This window comes from Anomaloglossus baeobatrachus, chromosome 11 (genome assembly GCF_048569485.1).
Source record: "Anomaloglossus baeobatrachus isolate aAnoBae1 chromosome 11, aAnoBae1.hap1, whole genome shotgun sequence".
NCBI classification, from domain to species: Eukaryota; Metazoa; Chordata; class Amphibia; order Anura; family Aromobatidae; genus Anomaloglossus; species Anomaloglossus baeobatrachus.
This window is the reverse complement of record NC_134363.1, coordinates 9,558,554-9,571,164: the sequence shown is the minus strand read 5'-3', so window position 1 is coordinate 9,571,164 and position 12,611 is coordinate 9,558,554. Positions and strand designations below refer to the sequence as shown.

Sequence of the window (12,611 nt, the reverse complement as noted above, 5' to 3'; positions counted from 1 at the left end):
CGGCTTTAGATCATTGTATTTTTGGGATGTGCGATCCATGTCTTTTTCTTCATAGTATGGTATTTATATCAGTCTATCCCCCTCTTTTTTTGCTTGGATCTGCACTCTCCCCATTTGGCACAGGTGATTTTAATCAGCAGGAGACTGCAAGAGGGGTCAGCCTTCTTTTTGCTCCCATTTCACATATGGGAGCCAGTGGGAGGTGAGTGCACAGCTCCTCTCACTGTGTGCTGGTGCTGTGTGGTGGCTGCTGTTGTGGTGGTGTGGTGCGGCCTGGAGCCTTGGGGGCTTTGCCTTGCAGCATGGGTGCTGTGAGGCACCAGGTCGCCCGCCCTGCTGGCACTTTGTCGCTGCGGCGGTGGTCAGTGCACAGTGCCGCACAAAAAGGTCAGGTTAGGGACCCACTCAAGAGGTTTGCCGTGACGTGGCAGTGGGCTTAATACAATCTGATCAGAATGGTAACAAAAGAACCTCATGTTCTATTTAATTTTTTGCCTAGCGGCTTTAGATCATTGTATTTTTGGGATGTGCGATCCATGTCTTTTTCTTCATAGTATGGTAAAACGTAACTGGTCATCCCTCGCAGGGGAGGTTCATTTTTGTAACATTACAACCTGGGGTATCCCTCCCTGCACCCACCATCCAAAGGTCCTAGTCCCAGACGTACACCGCCCAGAACCAAGTACCCCATATTCCTGGCTCTTATATTTCCTCCTTGTGATGACCCCTCTGTATTTTCCCCATGTGGTGACCCCTCTGTATTTGCTCCTTGTGGTGACCCCTCTGTATTTGCTCCTTGTGGTGACTCCTCTGTATATGCTCCTTGTGATGACCCCTCTGTATTTGCACCTTGTGGTGACTCCTCTGTATTTGCTCCTTGTGGTGACTCCTCTGTATTTGCTCCTTGTGGTGACCCCTCTGTATTTGCAGCTTGTGGTGACCCCTCTGTATTTGCTCCTTGTGGTGACTCCTCTGTATTTGCTCCTTGTAGTGTCTCCTCTGTATTTGCTCCTTTGTGGTGACTCCTCTGTATTTGCTCTTTGTGGTGACCCCTCTGTATTTGCTCCTTGTGGTGACTCCTCTGTATTTGCTCCTTGTAGTGTCTCCTCTGTATTTGCTCCTTTGTGGTGACTCCTCTGTATTTGCTCCTTTGTGGTGACTCCTCTGTATTTGCTCCTTGTGGTGACCCCTCTGTATTTGCTCCTTGTGGTGACTCCTCTGTATTTGCTCCTTGTGGTGACCCCTCTGTATTTGCAGCTTGTGGTGACCCCTCTGTATTTGCTCCTTGTGGTGACTCCTCTGTATTTGCTCCTTTGTGGTGACTCCTCTGTATTTGCTCCTTGTGGTGACTCCTCTGTATATGCTCCTTGTGGTGACTCCTCTGTATTTGCTCCTTGTGGTGACTCCTCTGTATTTCCTCCTTGTGGTGACTCCTCTGTATTTGCTCCTTGTGGTGACTCCTCTGTATTTGCTCCTTGTGGTGACTCCTCTGTATTTGCTCCTTGTGGTGACTCCTCTGTATTTGCTCCTTGTGGTGACTCCTCTGTATTTGCTCCTTGTGGTGACCCCTCTGTATTTGCCCCTTGTGGTGGCTCCTCTGTATTTGCTCCTTTGTGGTGACTCCTCTGTATTTGCTCTTTGTGGTGACCCCTCTGTATTTGCTCCTTGTGGTGACTCCTCTGTATTTGCTCCTTTGTGGTGACTCCTCTGTATTTGCTCCTTGTGGTGACTCCTCTGTATTTGCTCCTTGTGGTGACTCCTCTGTATTTGCTCCTTGTGGTGACCCCTCTGTATTTGCCCCTTGTGGTGGCTCCTCTGTATTTGCTCTTTGTGGTGACCCCTCTGTATTTGCCTCTTGTGGTGACCCCTCTGTATTTGCTCCTTGTGGTGACTCCTCTGTATTTGCCTCTTGTGGTGACTCCTCTGTATTTGCCCCTTGTGGTGGCTCCTCTGTATTTGCTCTTTGTGGTGACCCCTCTGTATTTGCTCCTTGTGGTGACTCCTCTGTATTTGCTCCTTGTGGTGACCCCTCTGTATTTGCTCCTTGTAGTGTCTCCTCTGTATTTGCTCCCTTGTGGTGACTCCTCTGTATTTGCTCCTTTGTGGTGACCCCTCTGTATTTGCTCCTTGTGGTGACTCCTCTGTATTTGTTCCTTGTGGTGACTCCTCTGTATTTGCTCCTTGTGGTGACTCCTCTGTATTTGCTCCTTGTGGTGACTCCTCTGTATTTGCTCCTTGTGGTGACTCCTCTGTATTTGCTCCTTGTGGTGACTCCTCTGTATTTGCTCCTTGTGGTGACTCCTCTGTATTTGCTCCTTTGTGGTGACTCCTCTGTATTTGCTCCTTTGTGGTGACCCCTCTGTATTTGCTCCTTTGTGGTGACTCCTCTGTATTTGCTCTTTGTGGTGACCCCTCTGTATTTGCTCCTTGTGGTGACTCCTCTGTATTTGCCCCTTGTGGTGAACCCTTACGTCGTCTCTTTATGGTGGATTTAGATACTGTGTCACCTACTTTCTTGAGATTGTTTTTCACTCAAGGATTCTGATCATCCACCATCTTGTCTTCCTTGGACATCCAGGCTACTTTGACTTCCCATACACTCTAGTGTGCTAATTTTTTCCCCTAAACATACCAAACTCTTGATTTGGCCACCCCTAACATTTCTGCTTTTTCTTTTTTCAGCCCAATAATGGTCAGTTTCCCCTCCATTGAGGACTCTTTTGACTACATGTTCTGGGCTCACAACATCTTCTAAATGCAAATGCCACACCTGGAATCAGCTCCAGACCTTTTTATCTTTTTAATTGATGCTGGAATAATGGGGGAAATGTTCTGTTTCTCCTCCATTGAAGACTCTTTTGACCACATGTTGTGGCTTCACAACATCTTCCAAATGCAAATACCACACCTGGAATCAGCTCCAGACTTTTTATCTGCTTAATTGATGGTGGATTAATTGGGGAAATGTTCTGTTTCTTGTCCATTGAGTACTCTTTTGACTACATGTTCTGGGCTCACAACATCTTCTAAATGCAAATGCCACACCTGGAATCAGCTCCAGACCTTTTTATCTTTTTAATTGATGCTGGAATAATGGGGGAAATGTTCTGTTTCTCCTCCATTGAAGACTCTTTTGACCACATGTTGTGGCTTCACAACATCTTCCAAATGCAAATACCACACCTGGAATCAGCTCCAGACTTTTTATCTGCTTAATTGATGGTGGATTAATTGGGGAAATGTTCTGTTTCTTGTCCATTGAGTACTCTTTTGACTACATGTTGTGGCTTCACAACATCTTCAAATGAAAATACCACACCTGGAATCAGCTCCAGACCTTTAATCTGCTTAATTGATGGTGGATTAATGGGGGAAATGTTCTGTTTCTCCTTCATTGAGGACTCTTTTGACCACATTTTGTGGCTTCACAACATCTTCAAATGAAAATACCACACCTGGAATCAGCTCCAGACCTTTTATCTGCTTAATTGATGGTGGATTAATGGGGGAAGTGTTCTGTTTCTCCTCCATTGAGGACTCTTTTGACCACGTGTTGTGGCTTCACAACATCTTCAAATGAAAATACCACACCTGGAATCAGCTCCAGACCTTTTATCTGCTTAATTGATGGTGGATTAATGGGGGAAATGTTCTGTTTCTCCTTCATTTAGGACTCTTTTGACCACATTTTGTGGCTTCATAACATCTTCCAAATGCAAATGCCACACCTGGAATCAGCTCAAGACCTTTTATCTGCTTAATTGATGGTGGATTAATGGGGGAAATGTTCTGTTTCTCCTCCATTGAGGACTCTTTTGACCACATGTTGTGGCTTCACAACATCTTCCACGAGAAAATGCAACACCTGGAATCAGCTACAGACCTTTTATCTGCTTAATTAATGGGGGAAATGTTTGGTTTCTCCTCCATTGAGGACTCTTTTGACCACATGTTGTGACCAAATGCAACACCTGGAATCAGCTCCAGACCTTTTATCTGCTTAATTGTCATTTGATTAATGAGGGAATCGCCCAGGAACCCATTAATGAGCTTTTGAGATAATTGCCCAATTACTTTTGGTCCCTTTATTTAAGAGCCGTAATTTCTCACCCCGTATCCCAATTAGGATGGGAAGCCCCTCGAATTAAAGCTGAGAGTCTGCACATAAAATACATGTATATTGAAAATGTTTTGGTAAATAGGTAAAATGCCAAAATTTGTGTCCAAATATTTCTGGACCATGCGGAGTCCAGGTACGGACTGGTACTCGTGAGCAGCACAGTGGCCCCATAGCATGACCATGGCAGGATGGATGTGGACTTGTTGGGGTCACCGGTGAACGACGGGATGCGGGGGTGACTGTCGATCATCCTTGTCGCTCGTCAGTCCACATTTTCTCTACATTTTTCATGCAGTTTTTTTTTTTTCTTCCCTTGGATTGAATTCTCTCTGGGTGGAGAGAAGGTGGAGGGAGAGGAGGAAGTGAAGGAGCGATGGGAGGAGAGAGAGAAGGAGAGAGGGAGAGAGACAGATGACGAGGGGGGATGGGATTCGTCTTTGTATAGCAGAACGAGGCTTCATCAGACAGACGTTCGGATAGATACCCAACATCTGCGTGACATGCACACTGAGCGCTGGATGCCACTGTGACAGCGAGACGCAACCCCGACCGCAGCCGACCCGTGCCACCGACGCTCGCCTCGCACCTTGAGAACAGCTGACATCACCACCACCACCACCGCCGCCGTCATCGCTGCACCAGACAGGATGGGCGATCCGGACAGAATGAAGAGCGCTTGGCTGTGGCTGGGCTGCATCCTGGTCTTGGGTCTCCAGGTGAGGCAGCGGCGCAGCGGCGGCACGGCGAGGTGCAATGCATATCTCCAGGGTTGGGTGGAGTTGCTACATTTTCACGGTGGTGCATGGCAGCTGTAAGGTGAACGGTGGCACCGCCTGTCACAAACCACCGGGGGGGTCACTCAGAAATCCCCCGCGCTGGCTACCAGTACGTCACAATCGGGGGGTAACAAGTGGGGGTCACCCCTACTTTATACCTCCCGACCGACAGACAGAGCACGTGACGCGCTCTCTAGCGCCCCTCTTATAGTCAGGCCAATTATGGAATTGCCCGACAATAAGCAAGGAGGCCGCTATACTACTTATGCCGATTATTGAAGGGTCCCCGGTGAGAGTAAGGTATATATTCCCCCGACCTCCGCGGGCGGAATATATAATATCTTCCCGAATCTCACTGGCCTCCCCACAATAATCCTTGGCACAACTCGCTGCCACCAACCGATTTACGGTAACTATTAGCCGAACACACAGACGTGGGATTCAAGATCGAGATAACAGAACAGCTCAAGATTAATTATATACTTTAATCAGCCTAAAGCACACTAGAAACTACAATATATACAATAGGGAATCTACAGAATATACAGTTATGTCAGAGTACAGTTACAATCAAAGCATGGGTTACAAACAGGCATACACAGTTCCAGCAGTTACCTTGTTGCGTCTGGCCACAGGGGGGCGCTGTAGACCAGGTTTCCAGGAACCCCCTCACAGGTCTTTCCCAACCAGGCCCCCGAGCAGAAGAACACTGGAAAATGGCCGAAGTAGGGTTATCAACCTGGGCAGATCCAGGTCCCCTCCTACCTTAGTGACCTCACAGGGAAGCACTGCCACTCCCCCTGCATGGATCAGAATTATCCAGCAAAGGGGATTTTGGCTATAACTTTGCCTGGGAGCGTCGTAGGCAGACGCCAATGCTCTCATTGTGACAGTTATGAATTTAGCTACAGAACGAGGGGACTCATGACCTGTCTGCCAGTTCCCCATTGGCTGATATCACGCCTGGGGCATTTCCCAATGTCCTGTTCCCATAAAAAGGGGGTGCCGGCATCGTCCACATGCGGAGACACCATTTTTATGGTTGCCATATTTATCGGAAATATGGCTTGCGAGATATGAACCATTTTTTACTGGAGTCGTTCTGTCTGGCTATTTCCATAGCCTTGCTAACTAGCTAGCAGCTCCTACTACAGGGTGACGGCAGGGAGTCATCCTGTGTCCATTGTCCTAAAGCCACCTAATTTCCATATCACAGGACATGGCCATGGATTTGTTGCTAAACCAGTTGTGTGAAGGGAAGGGGGTAGTGACACCAGGAGAGGGCTTCCTGACATGACTTGAATGTCATGATTTATCGTCATATCTCCGGATTTACCTCACACCTCCCCCCTTTTGAGGGCGCTAGGGGGCAGCACACTCCGGGGTTCCCCCGTGCGCCCGTCCGCGACCTCTCCTTGTCGGGACAGCCCGTCTGCGTTACCGTGGTCACGGCCCCTTTTGTGGCGAATGGTGAAGTTGTATTGCTGGAGCGCAAGGCTCCATCGCAACAATCGCCCATTCGTCCCAGAGACGGTGTGCAACCAGCTGAGGGGATTGTAGTCCGTCTCCACGATGAAGTGGCGCCCGTATAGATAGGGTTGCAGACGCTGCAGGGCCCACACTATGGCCAGGCACTCCTTCTCCATCGTGGAATAGGCAACTTCCCTTGGTAACAGCTTCCTGCTCAGGTACAAGACTGGGTGCTCTTGGCTCGCAGAGTCCACCTGGCTGAGCACCGCACCGAGGCCGAAGTCACTGGCGTCGGTCTGTACTACAAACGGCCGCGTGAAGTCGGCTGCCTGTAGCACGGGCGGGCTGGACAGGGCGTCCTTTAGGGCCCGGAAGGCTGTCTCGCAGTCCATTGTCCAATCGACTGCAGAGGGCAGCTTCTTCTTGGTGAGGTCCGTCAAGGGCTTTGCCAGGCTACTATAGCATGGAACAAACCTCCTATAGTACCCAGCGGTCCCCAAGAAGGACATCACCTGCTTCTTGGTCCTGGGGGTGGGCCAGGATGCGATGGCTTCCACCTTCTCAGGCTCGGGCTTCAGGGTTCTCCCACCTACCCGGTGACCGAGGTACTGGACCTCGCTCATGGCCAGCTGACACTTTCCCGGCTTGATGGTCAAACCTGCCCGGTGGATCCGCCTGAGCACCTGTGCTAGATGCTCTAGGTGATCTTCCCAGGTGGGACTGAAGACGGCAATGTCATCCAGGTACGCGGCCGCGTACCCTTCAAGTCCCTTGAGCAGGGTGTTGACCATCCGCTGGAAAGTGGCAGGGGCATTCCTCATCCCGAATGGCATCACCGTGGACTCGTACAGTCCAAATGGGGTAATAAAGGCAGAGCGTTCCCTGGCCTTGCGAGTCAGGGGGATCTGCCAATATCCCCGGCTCAGGTCCATGATGGTCAGGTACTGAGCCCCGGCCAACTGATCGAGCAGGTCATCGATGCGTGGCATTGGGTACGCATCGGCGACCGTGACAGCATTGAGCCCCCTGTAGTCCACGCAGAACCGAGTGGTTCGGTCCTTCTTAGGGACGAGGACTACAGGCGAGGCCCAAGCGCTGTTGGATGCCTGGATCACCCCCAGCTCCAGCATCTCGTCAATCTCCTGGCGCATGTGTTGCTGCACCTCCAGGGAGACCCGATATGCGGAACGCCGGATCGGGGGATGATCCCCAGTGTCCACGTGATGGACAGCCAAGTCAGTCCTTCCGGGCTGGTTGGTAAACAACCCCCGGAAGGGGTGTAGGGTGGCCCACAGCTGGGACCGTTGGTCCTCCAAGAGCTGGTGGCCAACCTCCACATCCTCAATGGATCCGCCTGCCCTAACCTGGGCTAGCATATCCAAGAGGGTTTCCGCTTCTCCCTCCTCGGGCAGGTTGCACACGGGGAGCGCACATGCCTCCCGCTCATGATGTGCCTTCATCATGTTCACATGGAAGGGCTTCCGCCTTCCACGGGCAGGGTCCAGGGTGACCAGGTACGTCACAGGGTTGAGCTGCTGGTACACGAGGTATGGGCCTTCCCAGGCTGCCTGAAGCTTGTCCTGTGGTACGGGGACCAGTACCCACACCTCTTGACCCACTTGGTAGGTCCTCTCACAAGCGTTCTGGTCGTACCAACGCTTCTGATCAGCCTGGGCTTGAGCCATATTGTCGTGTACCAGTTGCGTCAAGGCCTGCATTTTGTCCCGGAAGCGCATGACATACTCGATAACCGACACTCCAGGGGTGGCCAAATCCCCTTCCCAAGCCTCTTTCACCAGAGCCAGGGGGCCCCGCACACGTCGCCCGTACAGGAGCTCAAACGGTGAGAATCCTGTTGAGGCCTGTGGAACCTCCCGGTAAGCAAATAACAGGTGTGGGAGATACCGCTCCCAGTCACGCCCATGGGAGTCGACCAACATCTTAAGCATCTGCTTTAAGGTGCCATTGAACCGCTCGCACAGGCCATTAGTCTGTGGATGGTACGGGCTGGCCACCAGATGTCGCACCTGGACTTGCTTACAGAGGGCCTCCATCAGCTGGGACATGAATTGGGTCCCCCGGTCAGTGAGCATTTCCTGGGGAAAACCCACTCGGGAGAAAATCTCCAGCAATGCGGTGGCCACCTTGTCAGCCCGAATGGACGACAAGGCCACTGCTTCTGGGTACCGGGTGGCATAGTCCACTACCGTCAGTATGAAGCGTTTCCCGGAGCTGCTGGGGATGGCCAGCGGGCCGACCAGATCCACAGCCACCCTCCTGAAAGGCTCATCGATGATTGGCAGAGATACCAGTGGGGCTTTGGGGCGTGGCCCCGCCTTCCCCACTCTCTGACAGGTTTCACACGAACGGCAGTAGGCAGCCACATCGGCCCCCATTTTTGGCCAGTAGAAATGCTGGTTTAACCTGGCCTTGGTCTTAGCGATCCCTAGGTGTCCGGCCATCGGAATCTCATGTGCGATCCGCAACAACTCCGTCCGGAACGGATAGGGTACCACCAACTGTCGGTCCCTGGGCCACGCCTCCGGTGAACCCTGCTGGACCGTGGCCCGGTACAGCCGTCCTTGGTCCCAGACCACTCGCTCCGGGTCCGAGTCCGAGGGAGGCTGTGCCGCCTGCTCCTTTAGAGCTTTCAGGCTGTCGTCAGCTTCTAACGCTGCCTGAAACTCCTGACTAGATGTGGCCAGAATCGACGAGACTGTCACATCTTCAGTCAGTACCCCGGGACCTGTGTCCTGGCCTCCACCTGACTCGGCTGCCACTTGGTCAGAAGGGGAAGAGCTATCGGACCTCCGGGAGGCCCCTTGGCTTCCAGCACTCCCACTGCGGGTGACAGCGGCCACAGCCGCTGCGACCGTGGGTCGTGCCTGCTCCTCCTCCGTTCCTGACCAAGTCGCCGGTTCAGGCAGACCTACCTGGCTTCCTGACACCCCGGTTGTGGGGGAACCATGCACCGAGATCTTACCTGGGAGCACTTCCGCTCCTGGACCGGCCCCAATCTCACCTGCCTGTTCCCCCCCTGCAGCAACAGAACCCCGCTGTGAAATCTCTGGGGACCCCACATTTGCTGTGGTAGCCCCCACCCCACACACTGGTCCTCCCCCTGCAGCACCCTGCTCTCTGCTTATCCCTGCAGAGGGCAGCAGATCCCAGCTCACAGGCTGGTTACTTGTAGAGGCATTGTCACACCTTTCTCTGACCCCCTCCCCTGTCACAGCTGCAGCTGTGTGTGTGTCTATGGTGTCTATGCAAGCAGAAATATCAGAGTTCACTCCCTCCTCCCTTACATCATTCATAGATAACACATTAACATTGTCCGGAGGCACGTCAGCACTGGCTGAAGGTTCAGCCTTTGGGGCGGGGCCAAACTGGGAGGTTATTTGCCCCAAATCTGTCCCAAGTAGCACGTTTGCAGGGATCCGATCAGTTACCCCCACCTCCCTCACCCCTCGCCCTGCGCCCCAGTCCACATAAATGTCAGCAACAGGCAGCGCCGGGTCAATGCCTCCAATCCCGGAGACAGCGAGGGTTTTTCCAGGGATCAAGTCTTGGGGGGACACCATCTCAGGCCGCACCAGAGTCACCTCCGAGGCGCTGTCTCGCAGTCCTATGGTCACAGACTGGCCGACGGTGACAGGTTGGAAGCTGTCCAGGGACCTACCACCACCCCCACCCACACAATACACCTTGGGCGGCCCTTGGGACGGGGACGGAGCCGGGGCCTTGGGACGCTGAGGGCACATGGCCTTGAAGTGTCCAGGTAGGTTGCACTGGTGGCACCGTCTTGGTTCTGCCACGGGCCTGGAGAGGGGAGTTGAGGGGGACACCCCCTGCAGTCTAGGGGCAGGTGGGGCAGTCGCAGAGTTCATCTTACCCCCTCTCCAGGTGCTGCTGGTGGCTGCTCTCCTGGCTTCAGGAGCCCGATTGTTGGTGTAGTCATCTGCCAGGGCAGCTGTAGCCGTGGATCCCTTTGGCTTCTGGTCTCGGATGAACTGGCGGAGATCCTCAGGGCAGTTCCACAAGAGTTGCTCCGTGATGAACAAGTCCAGGATCTCCGGTCCGGTGGAAAGCTGCAGGCCTTGGGTCCAGTGGTCGGCAGCTCGGGCAAGTGCCCGCCGGTGGTCAGCCCAGGAGTCCTTTGGTCCCTTCTGTAGGCTCCGGAACTTCTTGCGGTAGGACTCTGGAGTGAGGTTGTACTGTTGGATCAGGGCCCGCTTGATGGTGTCGTAGCCCTGATCTGCCTCAGCAGGCAAGTCCCCAAGGACATCCAGGGCCTTACCCCTTAAACGGGGGGTCAGGTATTTGGCCCACTGGTCCTTGTTCAGATGATGCTGCAAGCAAGTCCGTTCAAAAGCAGTCAAGAAAGAGTCCAAGTCTCCATCCTTCTCCAGCACTGGGAAGTCCTCAACACGGACCTTTGGAAGTTTGGTGTCTGGAAGGTCACGGGTGGCTGATGAGGGCCGGAGCTGAGCTAGCTGCAGCTGGTAGTTACGCTCTGCCTGGCGCTCTTCACGCGCTGCTTGCCGCTCACGCTCGGCCATGAGTTCCTTGTAGCCCTCCCGGTCTCCAGCCTGGCGTAGGGCCATAGCCATTTGAAGAAGGCTATCCGAGCCTCCCAGGCTCGGTGGAATGGCACGTGGTGATCTGCGGCCCGCTGCGGAGCCTGGTGCTTCACTGTCCATTGCAGAGCGGAGGGCTGGCGTCTGGCTCGTTGAGGACCCTTGGGCGAGCTGCTCCTCATCTTGTCCAGCAGTGCCCGGTTGTGCAATGTCCTCTGCAGAGCTGTTTTCTGGCGTCGAGCTCCTGGAGGACTCGTGGACAACCTCCTCATCGTCTCTGGCCTGAGCATCGGCCATTCCTTTGGCTTTGCTCCTGGTGCTCTCAGCCATTCTTGCAGACTTTTGGTCACTGACACAGAACTGACACCTGATGCCTCCACACACCTTACAGTATCTGCACTCTGACACTCTAGTGTTGAGCTAGTCTGAAGACCCCAGCAGCCACAGCTGCTGCAGGCAGTCTTTAGTGTCTGGGAGTATGGGTCTCACACTCACACACACTATTATCTCGATCCCACCGCTTGCCACCAATATGTCACAAACCACCGGGGGGGTCACTCAGAAATCCCCCGCGCTGGCTACCAGTACGTCACAATCGGGGGGTAACAAGTGGGGGTCACCCCTACTTTATACCTCCCGACCGACAGACAGAGCACGTGACGCGCTCTCTAGCGCCCCTCTTATAGTCAGGCCAATTATGGAATTGCCCGACAATAAGCAAGGAGGCCGCTATACTACTTATGCCGATTATTGAAGGGTCCCCGGTGAGAGTAAGGTATATATTCCCCCGACCTCCGCGGGCGGAATATATAATATCTTCCCGAATCTCACTGGCCTCCCCACAATAATCCTTGGCACAACTCGCTGCCACCAACCGATTTACGGTAACTATTAGCCGAACACACAGACGTGGGATTCAAGATCGAGATAACAGAACAGCTCAAGATTAATTATATACTTTAATCAGCCTAAAGCACACTAGAAACTACAATATATACAATAGGGAATCTACAGAATATACAGTTATGTCAGAGTACAGTTACAATCAAAGCATGGGTTACAAACAGGCATACACAGTTCCAGCAGTTACCTTGTTGCGTCTGGCCACAGGGGGGCGCTGTAGACCAGGTTTCCAGGAACCCCCTCACAGGTCTTTCCCAACCAGGCCCCCGAGCAGAAGAACACTGGAAAATGGCCGAAGTAGGGTTATCAACCTGGGCAGATCCAGGTCCCCTCCTACCTTAGTGACCTCACAGGGAAGCACTGCCACTCCCCCTGCATGGATCAGAATTATCCAGCAAAGGGGATTTTGGCTATAACTTTGCCTGGGAGCGTCGTAGGCAGACGCCAATGCTCTCATTGTGACAGTTATGAATTTAGCTACAGAACGAGGGGACTCATGACCTGTCTGCCAGTTCCCCATTGGCTGATATCACGCCTGGGGCATTTCCCAATGTCCTGTTCCCATAAAAAGGGGGTGCCGGCATCGTCCACATGCGGAGACACCATTTTTATGGTTGCCATATTTATCGGAAATATGGCTTGCGAGATATGAACCATTTTTTACTGGAGTCGTTCTGTCTGGCTATTTCCATAGCCTTGCTAACTAGCTAGCAGCTCCTACTACAGGGTGACGGCAGGGAGTCATCCTGTGTCCATTGTCCTAAA

General features: G+C 52.8%; 2 protein-coding genes across 3 annotated transcripts in view; one reads left to right on the top strand and one right to left on the bottom strand.

The window, feature by feature from the left end:
• The window catches only part of NPHS1 (NPHS1 adhesion molecule, nephrin), a 234,143-nt gene extending 228,235 nt beyond the window's left edge, over nt 1-5,908 (bottom strand). The window contains exon 1 of the mRNA XM_075327918.1: nt 5,512-5,908. The gene's annotated coding sequence lies outside the window, so the exon portion shown is untranslated. The remainder of the gene's footprint in view (nt 1-5,511) is intronic.
• APLP1 (amyloid beta precursor like protein 1) overlaps nt 4,499-12,611 on the top strand; it is a 46,595-nt gene continuing 38,482 nt past the window's right edge. Inside the window, exon 1 of one of the 2 annotated variants that reach the window (XM_075327921.1) lies at nt 4,499-4,836. In XM_075327921.1, coding sequence (XP_075184036.1) covers nt 4,768-4,836 — 69 coding nt within the window. In that variant the 5' untranslated portion in view covers nt 4,499-4,767. The remainder of the gene's footprint in view (nt 4,837-12,611) is intronic. The other variant, XM_075327920.1, reaches the window with a different exon arrangement.